At 46.0% G+C, this 25,041-nt stretch overlaps 2 protein-coding genes across 5 annotated transcripts in view; one reads left to right on the top strand and one right to left on the bottom strand.

Moving 5' to 3' along the window:
• The window catches only part of LOC135391903 (chaoptin-like), a 45,272-nt gene extending 32,574 nt beyond the window's left edge, over nt 1-12,698 (bottom strand). Inside the window, exon 1 of the mRNA XM_064622442.1 lies at nt 12,528-12,698. Within this exon, the coding sequence (XP_064478512.1) occupies nt 12,528-12,544 (17 nt within the window). The 5' untranslated portion in view covers nt 12,545-12,698. The remainder of the gene's footprint in view (nt 1-12,527) is intronic.
• Nucleotides 1-25,041, top strand: part of LOC135391904 (chaoptin-like) — a 355,781-nt gene that overhangs the window by 223,595 nt on the left and 107,145 nt on the right. The gene's annotated exons all lie outside the window — the stretch shown is intronic.

The raw sequence follows: 25,041 nt of genomic DNA, 5'->3' as shown, positions 1-25,041 counted from the left end.
AAATATTTTCCGTGACAGCCCCTGAAGGTAGGATGTCATAACACGCGGTATAGAAGAATCATATACTGTATATTTCTTTCATTTATTTATTTATTTATTTTGTTTCTGTGGTGTTCACACGTAAGGGAAAAGTTCCCTCCATAAACGAAGCAACAACAGCGGCAAAAGGCTTAAAAAGAAATGGGCAAGCAGCGTACAATAGTACAGGTACCTGTACTATTCGAGTTTTAACCTTACGAACCGAAACCCTCCTACGTTGTGTATGGACTTACACGCGTTGCATTCGAAGATGTCTGCGACAGCTGTACTCTGTTTTTCCTTTTACACAATAAATTAGCGAAGGAAAATTGATACACCATGAATTTGTCAGGCGGTGACACGACGACGTAGTCACGTGAGATAGAGTTGGCGACGCTAAAAACAATGGGCAACTCGTCACTGGCTGGAAATAGCAGGCGTCATGTTTCAGCACCACTAGAGCAATGATAAAGAGGAGCCGTAACGAAGCCAATTGGAGCACGATCAGCGAGAGCAGTCAATTATGCAATTAATTAGCACGGTAGATGTACTCCCAGTGGGTTGACTCCAGAGGGAAAGAGAGGCAAGAGAAAAAAAATAAAAAGCGTGGATTTTTTTTTCTCCATCTCGGTCTTCCCTTACCTCTTGCGTAAAGAAGTCTAAGAAGAGGGTATTTTCGCGCTGCTTCTGTTCTTCTCATCCGATTGTATTTCGTGCCGTGCAACGTGGCTGATGTTAGATGAGGACAGGAAGGAAGTCTAGTGACAATAATTGTCCCTCTTTCTGCTCTACGCACAGAGCGAGGAAGAGAAGTTACTCGAGACACTGATTCGAACCAATTTATCTTTTCGATAGCATGAGTACTCTTAACCCTCTGACTATTCTTACGTCACCAACCGGATTGGAAATCGGAGAATTGAAGATTAGAAGAGAATTGAATTTTAGAGAATTGAAATGGAAAACTACGGGCAGCACTGCGTCGAAGTTGCCACCAAATTCGCATTGCTCGAGGAGTACGGTGGCGAAAACTACATTGCATGCGCATAGAACACTGGGTCTAGAAAGAAAAAGAATTCGGCTAGGTAGCCATCGGGAGCAACAAATCATTGTCGGGTGCCCATCATTTTACGTCGAAAAAAATTTGACCATCTGATCCTATTACTCGTTGTGAAATTCTGTTAAACTCACTTTCTTCGTCTTGTCACCTTTTGTCCACCTCCAGTGGTATAGCTCCAGCTCTCGCTTGGTATGATCTCAATTCTATGTAATTATATGCTAGAAACAATACTCCTGATGACCATCTATTGTGATATAGCGTTGTTTCCTATCGTTCACGGCTCTATTTCTGAATGTTGTTTTTGATTCATGCTCAATGTACATATATGTTTTCGGATGCAGCTCCGTAGCCGTGCTTATGACTTTTTTTATGGCTTTTAATGTATGTTTTATTTTTCTGTGTGTGTGATATGTTTATGCGTGTTTGTTGACGATGTGTTTTGAAATGAGTGCCAGGAATCTAGCGACTTTATCCGCTAGGGGCATCGCAGTCGTTCGTCTTCGGGTCTCGTCGTCTGCTAACCCACGCGAACTTTTGGACGTGCGGGCCAATGCTGTCCCTCGCCACCCTTGCAGTGCGGATGTGACGTCACCGGATACTACTATATATCCGGTGTCGCCGCGCGAACATGCGAGATTGCTTCGCTTCGACCAAGCGAACATGACTGTTCGGGATCTGGCAAAAAATAAAGAAAGAAGAAAAAAAGGTTGCCACGAAATGACCACGCAGAATTTTGCCATAACAGGTCACGTCATTCAAGCGGCCGAGCTTCCTATATCTAGGTGGCGTTCGTCACGTCCGATCGTATGACTCTGTTCCGAAGAGAGAGAGCGGGCTTAACTTTCTCACTTTCTCTCGAGTTTATTTTCCAGAGAGGCACCATTTGTGCTAACGCCCATTTGACAACTCGTCTTTTGTTTTCCTCTTCTTCGTCTTCTTCTTTTTTTTTTTTTCTGGGCCCTTTCATGTCAGTACACGCTCTAATTGCAAATAAATTCGTTCGTGAAGCCTCACAAATGACCTTCCCGTTTCGCACTCATCCCGTCCGTATTGCGAGCCTCTTCTGAACTGCCTCTGACGACGGAACTTTAAAAAAAATTTCGCTGCGACGGCAGTTTTCGTAAGTCTTCCCGCTTCTGACATCGAAGCACCGAGCAGCGTGTCTTTTGTGTGTGCGAGGAGCTTACTGTTTACAGGCTTTAATGGAGCTTCAAAACACCCTCTTGTGTTGTGTGTTTTTTTTAAGTGTTCAATTTTTGATTCTGCGACTTTCCCGGATGTTTCACCGTGAGATGCCACGACCTCTCTTGTTTTTTTTTTTTTTTTTTTTTTTGTTGCGCGTCGACTTTTCTTGTAAGGTTTCGGCGAAGAAGGCTTTTCGGGAAGTTTGTCGAACAAGAAGGTAAAAAAGAAAACGCGGAACGACAGTTTCGGGATCACCGGCTTAATTTTAAGCAGTGTGTTGGCGGGAGTGGCGATTTAGATTCATAAAAGTGCTGACAGAGGGATTTTTCATTGTTCACCCACATTTAAAGTTGTATGGTGGCGCACTCTATCGAAAAAAAAAAAGACTAAAAAATATCTACGCATGTGTCCGTGTGCGTGAGCATTTTGCGCTGTTCTTGTGCAGTGGTCGCCGCATAAAAGCGTAAAGCTCTCCCAAATATAGTTTAGCTATTGTATGTTGTTGAATGTTGATGCCACGTGACGTTGGTGTTGGCAAACTGCTCGCCGATAGCTGGGCCGAAACGTCGCGGTTGATGTCGAATTGTTGAGAAGGAGGAAGGTATGGCTGGAGGCTGTACTGTTCGGGAAATGAGCTTGGAACCAGGACTTATTGCACGCATCTCGTTATTGAATGGTAGCGAATGCGCTGGAGCGGTTGGCTGCTGGCGCGTCATCGGCCGAGCCGTCTGCCTGCCGATATTGCGGCATGTTGCTCGGAGGGATAGGATCGCCTGGGCCGACTTCACAGGGCAGATGTGGCCACATTTGCCATAAAACGACAACGAGACCACCAAGACGGTATAGCGGGTGCAGTTAAAACAGGGGTCACCACCCAGTCTCAACGGGGATGCCGATACATACATGCCGTAGGTGTGGATGAAATACGTGTCCTGTAAAGCGTGCTTTGGCTGCATCATAACCTGGTATAGCGGTGAAACATGCCTCCAGGCGTTAGAAAATGCTCCAAAGCGAGGTGGGCATTGACGTCTCTAGGAGCGGTAGCCATTTTATGTAGATGATCCTCGTACTGCCAATGCCTCCTAGACCTTCTCTCCCTCATTTCGCTGGGTGTACGTACAGGGTGTTTTACCGAACGTAAAAAAAGAAAAAAGAAACCTGTTAAAAAATCTATTTTTCTGAACATTATGGCGTTAACTCTAATTATATCGGAGGAGATTTTGCCATTACTTCTGAGCACTTTTGTCAAATTTAATTCTTCGAGAAATTGAATTTTCCCAATTGGGCTTCGAAATTCGCAAAGTCGACCTCACGCTTTATTTTTTACAGAAACAGAAAGCGCACGTCGAATTTACCCAATTGCATCGTAAAATGCATTCCATACAGCTTTGTTAGTAGCTGAAATACCGAAAAACGTGGTTTCGAGGCGCGCGAATTGTCGACCGAGCTAAGTTTTCCGGGAAGTAAATACAAGATGCGGCGGAAGAAAAACGGTCTTCCAGCCCTTCCTGTTTCCTTCTCGCTCTTTTTTCGGATAACTTTGCGCGGCAACGCAACCATACTGCCCTTATCAGCAGAAGCTAGGAAAAGGAAATGTTAAAAGCGTTTTTTTTTCTTGTCGTTTCAATGAAAAAGTTTTTTATTTCGTGTTAGCGCCGCGAAGCAACTGTGCCTATGAGCGGCGTACAGATCTGGACAGATGGAGATGGATGAGGGGGTTAGTATGCGTAAGTCGCATTCCGAAGTCGTGGTTACTTCCGTACGTAAATGTAAGCGAAATTTGCATCGGTGTGCGCCTAAATTCCAAGTTTTGCATCAAAGTTGCAACGGGCGCGTGGAAAATGGGCACGGCAAATAATACACCGACCATGGTTCACACTGTCCTTGACACACTTTCAAAGTTTGTTTGAACAGACCTTGTTTGTTTTCTACAGACCTTGGAAACCCCTGACTTCGCATCTTCCTCTCATTCTTGCCGCTCTGCAGTGCAAATTCCGCTTTGCGAGTAGGAGCTCAATTCCGAGTTGCCCTAGTTTTGAAAAGCGCAGGAGTTAGCACTCCTAAGTGAGTGGCAATCGGTCCCGGAAAACAGAAGTAGTGTTGGTGTTCGCGAAAAAAAAAAGAAAGAAAGAAAACTGGAAGTGGGAGAAGTTCACGAGGCCGTACGCTGCATGCACCACCCTTGCTTTCCAAGAGTTCTCGGTCACGTTCCTCCACAAGCTGGGTTACAGTAACACAATGCAATGCCCTTTCTGTAATACCCCAAGTACCGTCCAGCAGATTCTCATCGACTGTCAGCAGTATTCTGTTGTGTGATATTTGTAGCTTATGAATGTTTTGCGAAATATTGAAGTCCTAGCCACAAAACAATGTTTTACGCCGCGGACAAATTGACATCTGTGCCTGTATCGGTCATTGGAAGACCCCGGAGTTTCTGTTCCGGAGTTAAGCGGGAACGATTCCGATATTTATATCCCAATGTGACGTCATTCTTCGGCTAGTGAGGCGTCTGTGGGAGAGATCACGTGCTTACGGGAACCAGTAGGAATGGGCGAGGCCCGCGCTCCTCCGATGCCAGAGCTGGAGAGCGAAGTTTGTTCCAGGGGTTTTATATCGCAAACTACGACGTGTAGAAAAAGAATATAGCTACTCCTGGCGTGCAGTGCAATTCTTTCGGGATGTAATGCCCCATAATTATCGAAGCATCACAACCCCTTTAAAGCACCTCATAATATCACGCAGAGCGTAACATTGTGTGGCGTTCTTCTAAGGGTTCTTTTCCTACTTTTCCGCATTATGGTCGTTGAACGGAGTTGTCAGCTCTAAGATAGATGATGCCTCCCGCCATCCTCTTCGTGCCTCCTTTCCCTCCACCCACCCTCTCTCTCTCTATCTCTCTCTCTCTCTTTACCCCGTAGGCTCGGCAGTGCTAGATATTTCTCGGTGCATCCTTTTTTTATATGGGCTCTGTTTTAGTACGACCTTCCTATCTCGCCTTGATGTATTGTTCTTTTCCACGATTGGTTTTGGTTGCGTTAGGTGGAGAAGTTTCGGAGAGCCGAGGTCGGTGGCCACTATATCTTTCGCACTCAAAATGCATCAATTTTATTCCGGAGGAAAATAAACTCGCGGTTTAGGCTGTGCGCAGAGGCGATGCGCCAGTGCCTCCGTGGGAACCCCGACGAACCAATCATCTTGAAGTGTCTCCGTCGAGACGCCTTGGATCAGCATTTCTTAAAGTTTTGGCTCTTTCTTTACTTTTTTGCTACTGGCCGCCTTTTTTTTTTTTTTTTGTTTGCCTCGCTGGAAGTGTTTTTTGTTCGCTCGCTAGTGACCGGCTTTGTGCGTGCCTGAGTGCTAGCCTTTGTTTGAGTTGGAGTGCGCCCCGGTGATCCGTCTTGTCTTGGCTAGAAAGTTGTCGCAGGATACATTTCCTCGTAGCGGACTTTGTCTCGGACTACGCGGTCGGAATTTTAAAGAGAGAGGGAAAGACAAACGGGGAAAGGAAAGGTAACGACGTACGGCACTCGCTTCGCAAACACAAAAAAAGGTTGTCCCCTGGTGGCGCCCTCTACGTCCTTATCCCCGCTGTTCATTACAGTTGTCTACAAGGGCTACGAGGTTCTTTTTTTTTCCCCTGCGTTTTTGACACGCTCGCGGAAAGTTCACCGAAAAATAGTGCACGGATATTCCTCGTATTTGTTCATTCTTTGATTTTTGTTGACGTGCCCGCTACCACGTCGAGCCTAAATGCGTTCTTTATCCGGACACCTCGGTTGTCGCCACATATCGTCTGGATAACGAATTCTTGGATAAGCGAATCAAGCGAGAGGAGGCGGACGATTTCATTAAATATGTTAATTGCTCAGAAAGAGAGAGAGAGAGAGAGGAAGAGAAAGAGAACAAGCTTGTGTTCTGGGACACGTTGTCTTAGAACGCCTTCGAAAGTGGACCGTTCCAAGTCGTTGGGCGTTTCTGAGACGTGTGACAGAAGTGTGCCTGACAATCTGCTGGATCACTGGATCGCCACTTCTCTTTTTCCTACAGTTTGTCACAGATCGTCGACGTTCCGTTATCAACATCCAGCGCACTTTATCAACCCCTTCCCGATAACAGAAGGCCTCGGCCAACGCCCACCTCGATACATAAGGCCTGCTTATTGCCTCCTCTCCCTTCTTCACTACGTGGACATATGAGGTCAGAATTCGTCTGCTACTGCTGCGACTCGCCGTTCTGCGAATTCAAGAGTTCGCAACGATTGCACCTAACTTATAACCTGTAGACTAGAATATGTAGATAACTCGTGTAACACGCTTTTGAGAAGGATATATGGGTCCGTTTTGCGCTTTATTTTGAAGTTTTTTCCCATTTAGTACGCGAAGAAGTTCAAGCACTACTCGCAGACGACGGTAGTTCGTCTCCGTGGTTACGACCGTTGAGAGCACGTTCGTGATTGGCTACGGCCGTTGAAAACACGATCCTGATTGGCTGACTCTTAGTTGTTACGTCACGTCGACGAGTGAGCGGGCTTTCTCTATCTATATAGGTGGTGATGCCTCGGCACACTCTCAAAAACGTCACGCATCTGGTCCGGCCGCCATGCATTTTCAGTGAGTCAGCTTTTCTCTCCTTCGCTCATTCGGTGACGTCACATCTCCCCAACAGCCACAGCAGGACCATAATGGCGTGACGTAAATAGAAAGAGTACAGAAGCCTTTTGTTATCTAGAAGGTGTTTGCTTTATACGGGGCTTGAACGCAAGATATACTTTCATTGGGCTTGTCTATCCGACGCTCGCATATCGACCTCTTGTGCCCTGTGGAAATCGGGCACATCTTGCGCGTCAACGGAGCCATTACTACTGTCCGTAATCACCAGTATCCAGTAAGAGACTTCTGAGCAAAAGGGGATCAAAGACTAAAGCAGAAGGTTCCCGGGGAGCTGACGCTGCACCGGGACAATGCCCAGCAAACGCCCAGCACGGACAACATGACATTTTTCCGGATAAGTGAATCAGAATGACACTAGTATACTGGAACTTTGTTTCCCGAACTCCATTTGTGGATACGGATAACAAGTTCAGTTTCAAGTGAACACACAACCAATGATCGCAAGCTGGTTCACGACGACGTAGACGGGACAAGGAGTCTTGCGGGGAATGCAGTTACGGGTAAGCCGGAAATGGCTGCACAAGGAAACAATGCCAGATAATTCACAGCTTTGCAGCAGATAGTTGGAATATTCTGACTGGACGCCAATATTGGTAGATTGATTCCACGGCTGCGTGAAATTCCAGGGGATTCCCCATGTAGTTGTTGACTTGATGCTACAACGTTCATCCAGTGGGGGATTAACATTGAAGTTGAACTTTGGCGCAGAATTTACAGAGTGTCTGAAACTCTGCAAAGAGCCAAGTCGTTTTTCTTTTCTGCTTCGACAACGGGTGCGATTTCATGTTGTCGTAAAGCATTAGATGCAGCCTAATTTCTGACCTGTTTTTTCTTCCATTTCTTCTTACCTGCAGCTATTCTTGAGGCCATTATTGTTAACTTCCAGCCATAGAATCGTAGAAATTTCTTTTCAGTTTTTTCTTTTGTTGCTTAGTACTAGCGCAAGAGGACTCCGTCCACGCCATATTCAAAGCAGACGACATTTCGAACATTGCCTGAAGCAGACGACGGAGCTGTCGTCTGCTTTGTCGACATCAGTCGGGAGCAAAGCGTGATTGAGCAATAAAGAAGGAAGGAAGTGTGCAAACTCTGTGTCGGTATCCGTGTCGCCTGACGCAACAGATGCGTCGTATTCCGCTTCCCATCCGTGTCTCCCATCGAGAATCGATGTCTGCTAACTGTTACGCCGAAGGAGCAGAATAAGAACAGACGATAACGAACAAGAAGGTACGTGCCAAAATCAACAAGGAACCCTGACAACGAGAGCGAGAAGGACAAGAATGTGTTTATCCGGCAAATGTAATACGATACATAAGGATGAAAGAATAGTTAAAAAGCATGCGAAGTTGGGCGCCAAAGATCCATAAGAAAAACCCGAGGCGACAAGAAAAACGTGCACGAAGAATGTATAGTATCTGATAGGAGAGGATCATTTTCTTAAAAGGCTTCGTGCGTAAAGGACGAAGAGAGAGAAAAGTAAGAAAGAAAGGAATGCACGGCAGTTGAAAGATGGGGTCGTCACTGGTGAAATTGAATTACAGCTAATGAGACTTTCTCAATGTTTGCGCTCAAAAAATAGTGAAATTCTTCCTATATCCTCTACTGCCCCTGTCGTACGGGCAGTGTTGAACGCTCATTGAAATCAATCGCCATTGAACTAGGGTGCTCACTCTGTGTAGCGTGGAGTCACCCTTTGTAGAAGCGAATGCCGCCATATTGACCCCCACGCTTACCACGCATGGACGTTGTGTACGGATATCGCCAACTTTTTCAAACCTACTTTGCTACGAATTTACTCAACTGTAACATGCAGTGTGTCGCTACACTTTTGTGAGCGTATCGCGAAGTGTGCGTGGGAGTCAATATGGCGGAAATTCGTAGCAGACGACGCGGTTGTCTTCACCCCATGCAGACGGAGTTAGTATTGAGGCACCCTACATTGAACATGCTCGAAGCGTCACCAAGCGTATGACGTGTCAACTTCTCAAACAGCATTGGATCTAATGCTCCATGACAGGTTGGCATGTTGCACACTTTGTGGCGCTTCGAGCATGTTCAATGCAGAGCCGTGTATGCCAAAGGGAGTCTGGCCATTAATGGAACATGCCTATACCTGGAGCTCCACCCACTTTTTGAGCTCTCTGGCCAATCACGAGCCAAAATACAGTTCGCTATTAACCCCAGGCTATCCAAGCTATATATTACCTGTATTAATTGGGTGCCGACATTTTCGGGAAACTGGATTGGATTAGATTGAATAGGATATTCCCTGACGACCTAACAACATAATGGATTTTGCGTCCACTTTTAACGGCGCCATCTGGATGGTGAGGGGCACGCCGGGAAGACGTAGAATAGCAGAAGGCAGAAGTAGCAGAACTGATTGGCCGGCAGAACCGCTAGTTGGAACAGACTGCCGGTATTATACGTATTTCAACTATAAAACATAACAAGACTGAACCAAGAACGGGCAAAGGTGTGTATATGAATAAAAGTATGTCATAAAATGAAAATTTTTGGCCATTTGTAGCGTTTTTCTCGCTATTTGAATGTGATCGCTGTCGTTACTAGGCCTAACAAGGACGACGAAACATATTATTTTCAGGTAAACATCGACACTGGAGCGTAATTTAAAGGTGATTTGCAAGATAATTGTAACAGAATGTACACTTACGGAATAAAATTGACGTAATTTGTGGAAAAAACATTGTCATGAAATCCTCGCTTCGCCGTTCCAAGCTACGCCGCCATTTTCGGGAAAATTTTGGTGTGATGGCGGCCCGCAAAGAAAACAGCAGCCAATGAAAAACGCTCAATTTGATTGACAGGTCGAGCCCCTTTTTTAGGCTCCTCCTAATGGCCAGACTCCCTTTGGCATACACGGCACTGGTTCAATGGTTATTGATTTCAATGAACACTGAACACTGCTCGTATGACAGGGGTAGATAGGATAAGGAGAATTTCAACTACTTTTTGGGCGTGATGGATGTATGAGGTTTTCTTTTTGAGTGGTGTAAGGTTTTCTAGACTGTAATAGGAGCGTTGTGTTGGAAATACGTAGCAACAAACAATCCTTAAGGTGAAGTTGGTTGTAGCTGCTGAAGTGCTTTCTTTTGGGACTTTTTGTATGTGCTGGGGTAGTAGAGCTAGATAGCTTAATTGAAAACATATATAAAAAATTGCGCAGACGATTTAAAGCAAGAGGTGTAAACCACGATGTTGCGCTATGTATGAAACGTTCTGTCAGTTATCTTTTCCTTCTTTTGATTTTATCCCACACTAAAATGCTTTGTTAATGTAATATAATACCTATATAATACGAGATCAACATGCACACCACAGCGCTAATTTCTGTAACATTTTCAGGTAACACGCGTTGGTCAGGTATTCATTTGACAGTTTTAGCTTCGCGTGGTACACATTCTTAACTCTCGTCAACAGATCCTGTTCCGGCAGCACATGCAAATGTCGCTACTTCCATTAGATGACGTGTCAAACTCAGATAACCCTACGTTGCACCAAATCAAAGTGAGTGTCACGTATCGATGGCCTTTTCTAAACCCGTCACTTGTTCCCGTCCCGCAATAGAACGGAAGACACCGGAAACCGCCTCCGATCGAACAGCGGGGACACACGATATTCTCTCATGATGGACGAACACCGAAATAAGTCCGTGAAGAACAAAGAAACCGAAACAGAAGACAGAGCAACCGGTTTTCCCGCAGTTAATCTCCTTAACATCGATCGCGTTTCAAGCTGCCGTCGGAGGGAAACCGAAACCTTCGTCTTTTCTAGCAGACGACGCGGCGGCTGTGTGTCGTCTGCTTTCCGTTTCTGATACGTTCGCTCGCGGCACCACCTGGCGTTCGAAGGGAAAGAAAAAGAGGGAAGAGCCCTTGGGGGTTCGGTGCTGGTAACATTTTGACGTACTTTATAGAGACGAGAAGGGAGTGGAGAGTATCGTTAGCGTAACAGACGGGCTAGATTGATTGGCGATCTGGGGTCGAGGCTGTGCGGACGCAGTATCTCCTCTTGCTTCGAGAGGATGGTGGCGGGTGTAGTCGTAGAGGCCGCTGTGTCGGCGAAAGTTGTTTGTCAGTGAATGTTAGCCTGAAGAAAGATTGAGGGGACTGATGTCTTTCATGGGGTCGGGAGTCAGGGAGGGTGAAGTGGCGAGGGCTGTTCGAGGAAATGTGTTGCATCCGGTTTGATGCGTTGTTAAGTGGCTTTATTCGAACCTATTAAAATCACGTTTAGTGCATGAGACGCATTTGGAGCAAGTAAGCGATTTGTGAACTTGCGGCTAACGAAGCAAGAGCGCGGTCGCCAAACTCTTTACCTATGTTTCCACTTTATTATCCAAAATACAACCTAATCCAGTTTTTATTTTTTGTTGTTTTGACACATGAGCATGCCCGTAAAAATGGTGCACCAAATTAACGCACGAAGTCACGACATACAGATAGTGTCATAGATATAGATAGTGTCATAATTTCTACAAACATTTAATGCACAAACAGAATAACAAATACAAAAAAAGCAAACAACACGACAGATACGGAAGGATTTGCGAGTTCGTTCGGATGAAAAGAAAATAATAGCGGCGATTGCATTAGAACACGGAAGTATTCATCCAGCGGCAGATGCGCAAAACGCTCTTCAGAGAATATCCTGCTCCGCTTCTGTGATTGGTTACCGCTGTGTGTCCGCGTTCTGAACATTAAAATTCAAATGTCCACTGTTCAATCAGGATGACTCCGTTGGCCGATGCATGACAAGTTATTACAGGTTACTACAAGTTATTAATTGGATGACGACAGAGCCGATGGTGTCGTCTGCTATGTATTCACGTCTGCTATGTATGCAAGGCCGATGGTGTCGTCTGCTGTGTATTCACGTCTGCTATGTATGCAGGGCCGATGGTATCGTCTGTTATGTATTCACGCATGCTATGCTTTTAGGGCCGATGGTGTCGTCTGCTATGTATTCACGTCTGCTATGTATCAATCACGATGACTCCGTCGGCCGATGCATGACAATTTATTACAGGTTACTACAAGTTATTAATTGGCAGACAACGGGGCCGATGGTGTCGTCTGCTATGTATCAATCACGATGACTGCGTCGGCCGATGCATGACAAGTTATTACAGGTTACTACAAGTTGTTAATTGGCAGACAGCGGGGCCGATGGTGTCGTCTGCTACGTATTCACTATACGCCACACCGGATATTCGTGCGCTGTACGAATGTTCAACATCAGACCCGACGAAACTTCCGCCCCGTAGACCATTTTTTTTTTTGCTTTTCCGTCCACTAAAATATTCCGTCGCTCGTATGTATACACGGCATATGTACGCCGGAGATTATGATGCCGATACTGCATCCTTGCCAAATAATACTACGCTTTTTTTTTTTCAACGTTACGTTTCAACAAATTTTGTTGCGGATTACTAATGATCCGGGTTCGCTGCAAAATCTTAATTAGAAACCAGCTAATGAGCCGTCTGTATATTATAGTATTTACCTTTTCCTAGTCCACATCATTTCAGCGCACGTTAATTACCCTATACTCCAACTAAGAACGCTGTCACTTACCTCAGCGTCGTCCACATAACTCCTTCAGAAACTTGCAGACGATATGGGATTCGTAGGAGCTCAGTCGCCCAATCACTGACACTGGCACTGTCCGCACGACCCAGTTAGCTTATATCGAAGTCGGCGGAATCATTGCCACGCAGGAATGCTCTGCAGCAGACGGAGCTTCAATTCGGGTAGCCCTCGCGGAAACGCCAAGGTTATTTTGGGGACCCGCAACTGAGATTCATACCTCGAAAAAGATCACGAGACGAAGTGGAGTAGCGGCCGTCGTGGCATTAATGCACTTCCTTGACATAATATGTAAATGTAGTTATCGTCATTACTTATTGTCACTGGAAGCATTATTGGAAACATTAGGCAGCTTTTGATTGTAGGTCTGATATATGTACTGCTTGTTTTATAACGCCCTACTTCGAGGGTGGCGATTTTTAGAACTTCACGATGACATTTTTTTAAAGGTCTCCCGTCAGATAATTTGAGGCATAGGAGAGAGGGGAATCTGCGCGTGCGCATGTTTTGGGGATATTTCCGCCATTTGGCATCGTGATTAGCTTTGGCAAAAAGCCGATTTTCATTGCCCGAGTGCAACGTTGTGGGGATCGAACTCCTAACTCATTCTTCGACGTCATCTCTAGAATTGATTTGATTTTTTTTAAAGAAAAAAATAAAATGGAGATTTCGGCTTCACTAGTGTGAAGCCAGTAACTGCACATCACTTGCGCCAGTTACATTGGTGAAAAACTCTTTTAACGATGATGATGATGGTGGTGGTGATGGTTCCGAAGAAAACGTGTTCTTACGGTAAACTCCTCATAGTATTGACACCAAAACACACAAATACTTCAATAGCAAAATCCACGAACACCCAAAGTTTCAAAACTCTGTGTCTCTGCACCAATGTCTTATGGAAAAATTTCACCACGGCAGAGAACGGCCGATGCCTTACACTGTGGTGCCAGTGCCAGAGTACTTTTGACACACTGAACGTGCGGCCGTCCAGCACTACAGTCAGCCGTGACTGTAGAAGGCGACCAACTTCGGTGTACCGTAAACAGGTCATTATAATTAGAGACTGAAGTTTTAGGGTTTTACCCGATTCTTCCCCGAATTTGCACCCCGAATTGAAGGTTGCCTCTTTAGGGTGAAACCCGATTTTTACCCGGCAAACTGCCCTCACTGGGACGTCTGTAGGAAGCCACTAACTTAATTTGTTTCGTAGCAGATACAGTTACATCACCATTTGTACCAAACCACTACAGTTAGTTTGAGTGACTCAGCCCGATTTCTCCCCGAATTTAGCGTACTGGAAGTTTTTTCACCCGAATTTGCATGAATTTAGTGCACACGTTTATTTACCCGATTTTTACCCCCCGAATGTAGGAAAAAATATTTCCCGAAAGCTTCTGGCTCTAATTATAATGTGTTCGACATCCTCCACAACACCACACATGGAGCAGTTTGGAGAGTCTGCTTTTCCGATCATATGCAGAAAGCGACCACAATAGGGGACATTCATTATTCCCATTCATCCCTGTGCTACACACACACGGGAATTGTTGTGCGGAAATGAATATGTTTTCACAACTGCGTAGTGGATTGCGCTGATAGAAAAAAAAAATAAATAAATGCTTTGTGTTTCTTGTGCGGACTGTGATGTAAGATACTCGATCCACGTATTATTGGTCGATGAACTTGCAGGTAAATTGATGTCACAATTAAAAATATTATGTTATCGTGTATATGTTATCTTACATGTGCGCAATGTTATGAACGGGTAGCATCTCCTCGCGGTTCAACTCCTCGTTTCCTCCATCCACACACACACACGCACGCATACACAAACAAACAAACAAATTCCAGAGGAATTTCGACACAGTTCCATCTGAAGTCGGCCCAGGAGGCATACTAATCACCTCTCACTCCTTCCTGCTGTCCTCCCTCCATCCGTTCGTCTATATACAACTCATAGCCACAGTTGCCATAGTCATGTCCACAAAGTACGTATTCGAACAAAAATGACCGTTACTATCACTTCATTAATTTGATTAATGCATCATGACCCGGTACAAGGGCCTCGTCGGGGCCACGCCTTTTACATCTATGTCTTTAATTTCTATTTATACAAACAAAATACAAATACAAATACAAATTTACACAATGGCAATAAAATTACCTCTGATGTGAAATCCTCCTTGCATTGTTTCGTGCCTGAGTCGCTTGTCGAAATGCCCAAACATGATTATCGATAACACCTGAAAGGTTCATTTCCCTTGTAACCACTGCCCTCCCAGCATTAAAAAAAAAAAAACACGCATATATGTATACTTGCACAGTACTGGACCATGTGCAGACACAGGAGTTTCTGCACAGACATAACCTCCTGTTTCGCGTGGAGAGGAAATGGTTTTGCACGGACGCAAAGTCAGACAGAAATGCTCAAAAGACGAGGTATAAAGCAGAGCATCAATTAGACTAATTGGTGGCGCCCCCTCATTTCTCCCGTCCTCTTTTCACTAACTAAATGAACGCCACCAAAGTGCCAGAATACCCTCGTGCCTGTTTTGATATGAAAGGAAAGTTATTCTTTTTGAAGCGCCGCTTCCATGCATTATGGAGTGGCGTGTCGTCTGCTTGCCTTCTTCTGTTCTTATTTTTATTTTTTCGTTCGTTGGCGATGACGATGGCTTCGCTTTAAATTAGAGGAGGGAAATGGAGTAAGGCGTGATTTGAGGGGCGATAAGCGCGTACGTAATAGGGTGCTCACCACGTGCATCGGGTACTTTGGGTACTTTGTTGTTGATTGGATTGCTTGTGGGCGTTTTCGGTGTTTGTACCTTGAGTGTTTGAGGAGGCTTGTTGGAGAGGAACGTATAATGAGATTGCGTCTGCGTTACCGCAGACTAACGGAGTCGTAATCCGTAAATGCAATAAATTATGCGGACGTAATTTCGCTGAAACATTTAGTTTAAAGAAGAGTGCAATTGTGGTCAGGCAGGAGAGCTAAACCTACGGAGGTAGAGAGTAGAGCAGTGCAGTAGTGCAGTGCACTCTAAGAAAAAAAAGGTAGAATTTCGTACCCAAAGTTGCAGCAGGACGGTACTTCTACCATTTCGCGCCAATCCACACGCGACTCCTAGCGGCGGGTATAAGCGTCGGCGTCCCTTTCCCTTCCTCCTCTCTCTCACGTTTGCTCTAAGAGAAAATGGTAGAATTTCCTACCCAAGCTGGTAGAACGACAGATTCTACTCTGTAGTTTGTTTCTACTCTGTAGTTATACCCAAAAGGTAAAGCTGGTTGGAGTAGAAATGTGGTTGCAATGCAGCTCTACCGAAACGGGTAGAAAATAATACCTTTTTTTTTTCTTAGAGTGTGGGTTTGACCAGTATGGGCGCGGGACGGACACGGGCTCGTACATTCCCGAGCCTAGGTAGGGCTCGAGCCTAGATTACCTCACTGTTACGGTCAACTTTTACAGCCCGCTTCACTGGGCCTGATTAGGGTAGCCAATAAATTTTTCAGGCTCGGGCCGGGCCTGGGCCGGAAAACCTCGAATTTCTTCGAGCTTGGGCCTGGCCCGGGCTAGGTATAATGGAGCCGTTGGGCCGGGGCCGGGTGGGTAAATCAAGGGAAGGCCGGCCAGGCCGGACCAATTTATAATGATAAATTGAGAAAAGGTTTCAAAGATGGATGTGCACAGAAAAGGTCTAAAATTTTTCTTCACATGCTTGTGGAGTCAATGATAGGGATGCCTCTGAAGAGAAGCCTCTGTTGAAGACAATGGGCATGTCCCCACCTGAGACCTTTCTTATACTGATGAAGTCATGAACTCATGTGATGTTTGACAGGCAATGTGATAGCCTATGTCCTCTTAGAGCTTATGGACAGGAACGTGTTTGTAGCAAGCAGCTGCGCACATAAAAGAAAAAAAAAAAAAGCATGCATACATTGCGTTACTGGTTGGTCGGAGGTAAAGTACTTGCAAATTAGATATGGACACAGAACGGGGATGTTCTCCTTCCTTCCTTGTTTGTTTGTTTGTTTACTGCTATCACTCGTACGTTCATTCATAAACACAGTGACCAATAAAGCAATATTTACAAGCTTTGATGTCTGTAGAATGTATTTTACTGTGTATTGGCTGTCCGATTACTCCAGGGGGGTATATGGCAGACCTTTATTATGCATGAAAGGGATACTGTTGTGACCTTGCAGTGTTCATGACCACACCATCCAGTGTACCTCTGCCAAGATGGCAGGCATTCAATGTTGCCCACAAGAACCTGAAAGAAAAGTGAGAGCTTCACCTCAGTGAAAGCGAATAAACATACACATGGTCAGACAGCACCTACTGCATCGCACGTCAAAAAGGCAAAAACCTTTGTAAGCTTCAGAAGGAAAGTTTTCCCTTATGGAATGCACAGCACATGCTTTGACGACTTTTCTGCAGTGCTTTCCTAATGGTCCCCAAAGCCACCTAGTGGACGGCTTGTAGGCAAGGTACCGAAACTTCCTGCATGCACCATGGGCAGCGTAAAATTATGATATGTAACTTTACTGATAACAAACTGAAGGCATACGTGAATGAACTCACTTGTTCACTTCGCTGTTCCTGATAAGGGCGTATAGTCGTCGCTTTCGCTCACGTAGCAGTAGGACACCTGGAGCACATCAGTGTCCAGCCACAGTATTTCAAAGTATTGATTTCCTGAAATGCAACCGCTGCGCTGCTTCGGTAACGTCTCATTTCGCGTCAACAAAGGAATTCCTCTGCCGTCGGCATCGGCACGCATTTGCCGCAAGGACACCTGGACTGAAGGAGCAATTACCATATTTCCGCTGTGAGGTTCTCAACATTTTCATTACACACGAAGACTGTTTCCCACGCGGCCAGGTGACGGCGATGACGACAATTCATCCTCCGTCGACGATTATGCGGATGACATCGTGTCATGCTGTGTCTCCGGCGTGTCCTCGTAAGAACAAAAGCTTTGACTGCAAGACTATCCGAAGCTCGAGGGCATTCAGGTTTGGTAAATTCGACATCACACGGCGTGTACCCCGAAAACTTTTCCGCCATTACGGTTTCGCCAGACCGGGACGCGGATGAGAAAAGGCGAGACCAGCCATATAGCCGACACGAGCCAACCCAGTGTTGTTTCGTAGGGAGTACACAGCCTTGTTCTCGAATGCAATCTTTGAAATTCAATTACTCAAAGAATAAAGGGATTCCAAAAAGCATTATTCCGCAACTGAGACGTACTCTTCCTAGGCTTTCATAAAAACCCGAGGTGAAATTCACTTTACAGTTACTTTAATGATGATGATGATTGAAGGAAGTTACAGTTACTGTTACTTTAAAGTCACTAAATTCACTTTACAGTTACCTTAATGATGATGATGATTGAAAGAAGTTACAGTTACTTTAAAATCTCTTACTTGCCATTGCCCTTTGCGGTGCTGTTTCCGGTAGGATTTTTTCTAAAAATCCCGCTTGAGCTCTTCGGTCGTCAAACGGTCGACGGGACAGGTATCCTTTGTGGTGCTGTTCCCGGGAAGATCTTTCCCTGAAAATCTGCGTTTTTCCATGGAAACACGAGGTGTAAAGTAACGCGCGGAAACACAAACGCCCGGTTTTCGCCGAGCTCCAACGCCGCCTCTATACAGAGCGGACTCCGTATCGACGCGCCGCCAATATAGCTAGGGCTGCAAAGCGTATTGCGACGCACTAACGCGCACGGATAATTCGAACGCTAAATAAAAATTCGAATAACGAGAAAACCATCCGACAACGTAAGTCGAACCGTAAAAAAAATAAAAAATGTAAAAAAAAGAAGACACCCTCGGTTAACGGATCCCTGCAAAGCGCACGTACCATTCAGCAAACTCGTAATGAGAACCTCCAACTATAGAGGGGTGAAGCGTAAGGGAAATTCGAAACTGTCAGACGAAACGCTGACGGTAAATTGAATGTTAATAAGGTCTTTATTGACAGCCTGTAAAAATTCACTCGACGGACGTTTCCAAAAGAGAAAAGGGGGGGGGGGGGGCGCCTTCCCTCCCTGCGCATATTTCTCATAATATTGTTGGCCGTTATTGCCTTTATTATTGAGCGCGAAATAAGGAGTTCTCCCCCCCTTCCTTGCATTTTTGATCGATACCTCCCCGGGCGATCGTCGTCCAAACTTTCTCGCCCGCTTTTAAACAAAAAGAAAAAAAAGGGTAAGACGATGGGGCGGTGCGTTGTGGTGTAGCCATCTTTTTCCTCTCTTTTTTTTTTTTTTGTTTTCCCCCCCGCTTTCATGATGGACGTATTGAAATGAGCAAGTCGAAAGAGTTACTTTCGCTTTCCTGCGGGGAAGAACGAGAAAAATAAATAAATAAAATCGTTCGATAATAATGGTACGCTCTAGACGCACTGGTGTCGTGAAGTGTATGAATAAATCGCGCTTTTATTGCTCAGCATTAACGAGTTCTGAACGTAACGGCGTAAATTCGAGTGAACTTGCCCACGTTGTGGAGGAACTTCCCCACGTAACCGTGTGTTCACACGTGCGATATTCCCTATAGAATACTGCGGCGGAAGACGTCCTAGCTTTCTGCTGCCACGTATTTTTTTCTTAACTTCATGTTAGCGCCGCGAAGCAACTGCTGCCACGTAAGCGCTCAGCGTCATGTCTTTTCGTGCACTGCAATCCCCCCGGCGGTGCAGCCATGAGCACGACCTACTAGATTATAACGACCATGTCATAGGCACCCCTTCCCAGCGCCGCATTTGGAAGCTAGCGGTGGCGCTGCTCATCGGCCCGGTTATTGCTTCCTCAATTTCTGCAACACTTTGTACTTTAGCTTTCCTTGGTATTTTTGTCCAAGCGGTGGATGTGTCACGATGGAGGCTTCTTTCTAAAGTTGATTATCATCATCATTCTACACGTTTTCATAGGAGCTGTTGCTAGCTGTCGTCTGCTACGGTAGTCGTACGTCCGCTTCTGCGCGTTCAAAATTCAAATTTCTATCGTCCAATCACGATGTAGATCTCGCGGGCCGATGAGTAGCGCCCCTAGCGGATCCTGCGGACGGGCTCCTCGTTGGGGTTGCCGGTTATGACATGGTCGTTATAACCTAGCAGGTCGTGTCCATAAGATATGCCGTAGCAGACGACAGGTTGTCGTCTGCTAAGTGCGCAGTACGGACACAACCTGTAGAGACAGAGCAGATCGCTTGAGCGACGTGACGTAACGATTAAGAGTCCGCCAATCGCGACGTTGCTTTCAGCGGCATTATAGCTGTGGAACCGAGCCGCCACCAACCGCAGCCACTGGTACCCATAGAAGGCCTGTGATTCAAAATCGTGTTCGGTAATTGGCTGACATCTTGGCTGGCTGCTGCGATTGGCTGACTTTATATGTCTACGTGCGAAGGAGTGAGAGGAGGCATTAAGCAGGCCTTCTACATCTAGGTAGCGTTGGCAGTCCCAATGCTCACGGCTGCTGGTCCCCATAGCTACGCCCGGCGAAGCACGGCCGTGATCGCTGACTCTTAATAGTGAGTTTTAGTAAAACCACTTTGCAACGTCCCGGTACGGTACGCGGTACGGTTAATTACCGTCGTAGGGCTCCCGCATGGCACATCTCGAACCCTGAACCGTGAAGCCTTCCGATGTTACGCTCTTGAGAAGTTCTGTTATTGCAATCCATTTCGTTGCATCCACGAAAGTGTTACTCGCAATCACCTTGAGCAGCATAAAAATGCTACGGGAGTCCGCACCGCCACCTTGCTTCTCCCGTAGCTTGCCTCGTCTTCTTCTTCTACTTATCCGACTTCCCGCGGAGCCCTGCAACCCGCGTGACGTCTCCGATAGCACGGTACGCTATTCCTCGAGGAGGTTCAGTCTACTGTTTGTAAACAAATGACGTCATAGTGTTCGACAGAGCCACCAATTTGGTAGAGTTGAGAGTTCTCGGGTCGTTTGAGCGATCTACGTGGTGTTGGCAGTACGCACTCTCCATATTCCGGCACCACGTGATTGCTCAACATAGCACGAGGCGGAACTTATGGCACCTGAGTAGTTTATTTCTCCTTTTCTGCTATAATATTCCGACATAGCATACGAGGGAAGGTGACTGCCCAATAAAGATGACCAAAGGGGCCACAGCGCCTCGCCGTTCTGTAGCAAATACAGCCCCGTGTGACGTCATGAGCTTTTTTTTTCCCCGCTGCAAGAGTCTAACCTCTGTTCATTTATCTTTAAGACCCCATCTCTCATCGATAAAAACATTATTTCCCTGTGGTAACAAATTCTCTCGATACGGACGACGAAGCCTAGTGGGCTCTAACCCGAAATATACGGTATGTACTTACGCGTGAGCGGTCCTCTTCCTTTTTTCCTTTGAAACCTCCCTCGCCGACCGGAAGTTCGTGCCCACGGGATCGAACCGCGGTCAAGGGTGATTGGTCAGACGGAAAGTTGCCATTTCAGCTCACAGCAGACGACGTCCCCCTCTCTTTATCCCCCTGACGATGAGTAGGGGAACTAATGCACGCGACCGCACCGCGTTTTCCTGCCTTTTCTAGCCCAGCAATGCCCTGCATCATGGTCTTACTTGACTTGTGTCCATAGTCTTTTGCACACGGTTCAAATTCTTGGGTGTTTCCCCTGCTGCATAGTTTGCTTCGAGTCAACGTGAGCTTTTTGGCAGCCAATATGCTTGGAAATGGTATACTAGGAAGAGGCAACGTGCCGCAAGCACCTTCCAGAACGACGTTCCTTAGCAACCTGGTAGAGTAGTACCACGTGACCGGGCACGTCTTCCTCCACGTGGAATGTTAGTCACAGTGTCGACGATTCGCCGCAATGGTTATCATTTTCACCAAAGTTTATAGCATGGCTAGATTGCATTAAATTTGGTAAAAATAAAGTGGAGATGGAGTTTCCAGCACGAAAAGCCACACACTACGCAGTTTCTACTTTTCCTGGACATTGGTCATTTGTAATGCTCCCAGCACCTAGGTGTATGTAGTAAGTAGTTACGGCGGTCGCCGCTTTGTTATGGTAATAATAATAATTGGGTGTTTACGTCGCGAGCCAACTAAGCTTTGTTATGGGATTTGGCGCTAGTTCACACTCTATATCAGGTGAGTGTGATTATCCGTGATTTTCTGAAATATATCATCACGTGATTTTCCCAAAGCGCGGCGATATCAACGACGACGAACAAGGCTACCCGTGCATAGCAAGCAGTAGACCACACGGCATACGCAGACCATTGTAGCCATGATGATGATGATGGTGTATATCTGATTTCTTCTACCTGATAAGGTGAGGTAGCACTTCTAGGGGCCACTACTGTAACATAGAGGTTCTCCGATAGGTGGCACCTATAGCCTCCGTGCAGTACCTGTTGGGGGCTCTGCAACTTTAGAGTCACTGGATTGGGGAAAGTCACGCCATGGTTTCCCTTTCCCGCCTTGACCTTGGAGCAACAATGGCGGCCGCTGCATGTGTTAGTATGCTACGGCCGCCATTGTTGCGCCAAGGTCGCGGAGGCAAAGATCGCAGGATGGCTGTACTTTCCTCGGTCCAGTTAACGTTATGCAACTTCGGCGCTGCTGGAAACGCTTCACGGGAAACCCCCGGAGGAGAATTGCAAGGGCTAATGGTATTCCAGTGATCGTAACGCTCGTGGCCAGAGGCGTAGGGAGATCTTTCTTTCTAAAAATCTTCATTTCAAGTTGTTCAGGTCATGCCGAATTAACCAAAATGCCACGAGTTGATAAACAGCTTCCTGTTCATTTTCCCGCGTACAGAATGTTCCCAACGGCAGCCGTGAAAACTTAATCTCTCCCCTGTTGCGAAAACGCCAGCGGGATTTGAGGTAATCAATGCAGCGACTTGTCTGAGCATTCCTTCGCGAAGTAGTAAGGGCAGATAGCTGCGCGAGAACCATCACCTGTTTCATGCCAGCTAAGAAAAGAGAGCAGCAAGGTATTCTCGATGGCGCGCGCACAAAGCCGGTGTCAGCGAAGAAGTTTCTATTTGCCAACGGCTACTATACTCGGCTACAACGGTATACACAACTCACTGGAAACCTAAAATTCGAGACAGCTTCATTCTTTGCATGCAGCACTCGGTGTACTGTATAAGGCACACGGCTGTCTAAAATTAGCACTCCGTGGTTTGTCGCGCATCTCAAATGCCATGGTGTTGCAAGACTATATATTTCGAGTGATAAACACGTGCTGCACATGGTCCACCTTCAAATACAATATTGAGTGTACTAACACACTAATTGTTGGGGATGGGGAATGTACTTTGTTTGTTTTTGGTTGTTTGTTGTTTTGTTTTGGGAGTAGCAGAACTAGTCAGGAGACAAGTTCAATTTCTCCCTGGTTTTCTTTTAAATAATCAATCAATCAATCAATCAACAATATTGAGGTATCATGGGCCGCGGAACTGAAAGGTGGATAGGCGAAGCCTGGAGTTACTTAGGCGTTTACCAGGTATATATACGTACTGGGAGCTTCCCAATGAAGGCTACAGAGGGGTGTTTGCACGTTTTCTTTGGTGTGCAGTTTTGCGGGACCACCCCAATCCCAGAGCAAGAGGGACTGCACACCCTCCTACCTCTCATGTATCACCATCGTGTTTTTCTCCCTTCCCTTTTCGCATCCCCTCCTCTGTGCACCGTGCACCGTGCTGCCACCGCAGAGCAGGCTGACCACACTTTTCCCTTACATCCTCCACCCCCTCTTTTCGTCGTTAGAAGTTACGTAAGACGCAGACACGTATCTGAACATGACATGCACATATATACATTTTCTGAATATCAGCAACTTGTAGGCTACATGTGCCTTGAATATGGTGGAGAAAATGAAGAAAACACACACACATGTGCTTTCTCTCTCCAGCTCGCCCGCCTCCTATGCTAGTCGAGCATCCCGTCGTATGAATGTGCGTGTGAGTGAGCAAAAATGTAAGAGTGAAAGGAGGATGAGTGAGAGAGAGAGAGTAACTGGTTTGTCCCTTCAGATGACGCACCCTTGGAAATCGCTGAGAAGGCGTGTTAGCTTAGCTCAACTGGTAGAGCCCTGGACCGGTAATCTAGAAGATGTGGGTTCGAGTCCTATACAGCTGGCTAACCCTTTCAGTGACTTTCATCTTTCAGAGCTCCTACTGTTATGACCTAGCCCTCTAGTTAGGCATCCTGCAGCCTTCAGAAGAAGAATGGAAGCCTGCGCATAGGTGGAGATAAGTCTTCCGTCTGTTTTCCGCAACGGAAGTGCAGATTGAGTATTCGAGAATACTATGGGATGCTCCCATGGAAACCCTTCCGCACAGTTTGAAGCTACAAAGGAGCAAAAATGAAGCGATCATTTTAACGCACGATAATGGTGCGTACAGTTCATGGTGAATGACATGTCAATTCAGCGTTGTGTTGGAAGCACGGATGTGCTAGGGCACAAAAGCATCTTGCCCCGACGGGCAGTTGGTGTACGTCTTTGAATAACGAGCGACAAAACAATGGCAACGATGCTTGTGTAACATGCTTTATTAGCATCATGCAAGCGGGCGTACCGCGATTCTTTCCCGCGCGCAGACTGCGCAGTCGCCCGCACTGTGGTTTCGATTACACGGAGTCTTTAGACCCCGTGCAGTAGCTCCTGGGTTCCACAAATGCACAGGATGCTTTTTTTTGCATTCCCAACAAATTTTTATTTGAAAGCGATCAAAAGCAACGCAGATGTCGGTTTCGCAAGCCGATTATACGACCAGGCGGACGTGCTGTCCACGACGGTATGTAACTACTTACTAGATACCTAATTACCTAATACCGAATTACCTAATTAACTGCTTTTAGAGTTTGTCCAAGAAATGCAAGATAACAGAATTGCAGCGATTCGTTATTCATAGCCACCCTACTTTTTTTTTTAAGTTCTAAAAACGTTGGAATGTACGTCCAAAAAGTTGGCTATGCGAATGAGCCGTAACCGAAACAAGCGCGTCTCGAGCGATGGGTGAACAACCTGTGTAGGGTGTCTTCAATACTAGTCACAGGGGGCGCTAGTGTTGTGGCACCCTCAGAGCACCTTAAACCTGTTTGAACTGTCGGAGTGCCTCGTGGGTACCGATCTGCTTGGCAGACAAGACCATGCGTCCTAGGGTCGTGGCCTTCTCGCGCCCCTGATGCTCTGGGTTCCGGATTTTGGCTCATTTGTATAACAAAAATTTCGCGACGGACATATCAGTGTACGTGCCCAATTCGGGATGATTTAAAAATTTGAGCGGCTTTAAGATATGACTGGCTTCAATTCTCTTATCTCACATTTTCCTGAAAATCACTACTGAAAAAGTATTTTAGGTAATTATTAATCTAATTACATACTCTCTCCTCCAGAATGTGCGCATAACCACATAATCGGCCCGAGAAAACGCCATCTGTACTGCTCTCAATGATCTCTAAAGAAAAGAAAAAACAGGAAAGAAAACCACTTCGTGTGCCAAAGCCTTTGTTGG

The sequence above is a fragment of the Ornithodoros turicata genome, chromosome 4 (genome assembly GCF_037126465.1).
Source record: "Ornithodoros turicata isolate Travis chromosome 4, ASM3712646v1, whole genome shotgun sequence".
Taxonomy (NCBI): Eukaryota; Metazoa; Arthropoda; class Arachnida; order Ixodida; family Argasidae; genus Ornithodoros; species Ornithodoros turicata.
This window is presented reverse-complemented; position numbering and strand designations above follow the sequence as displayed.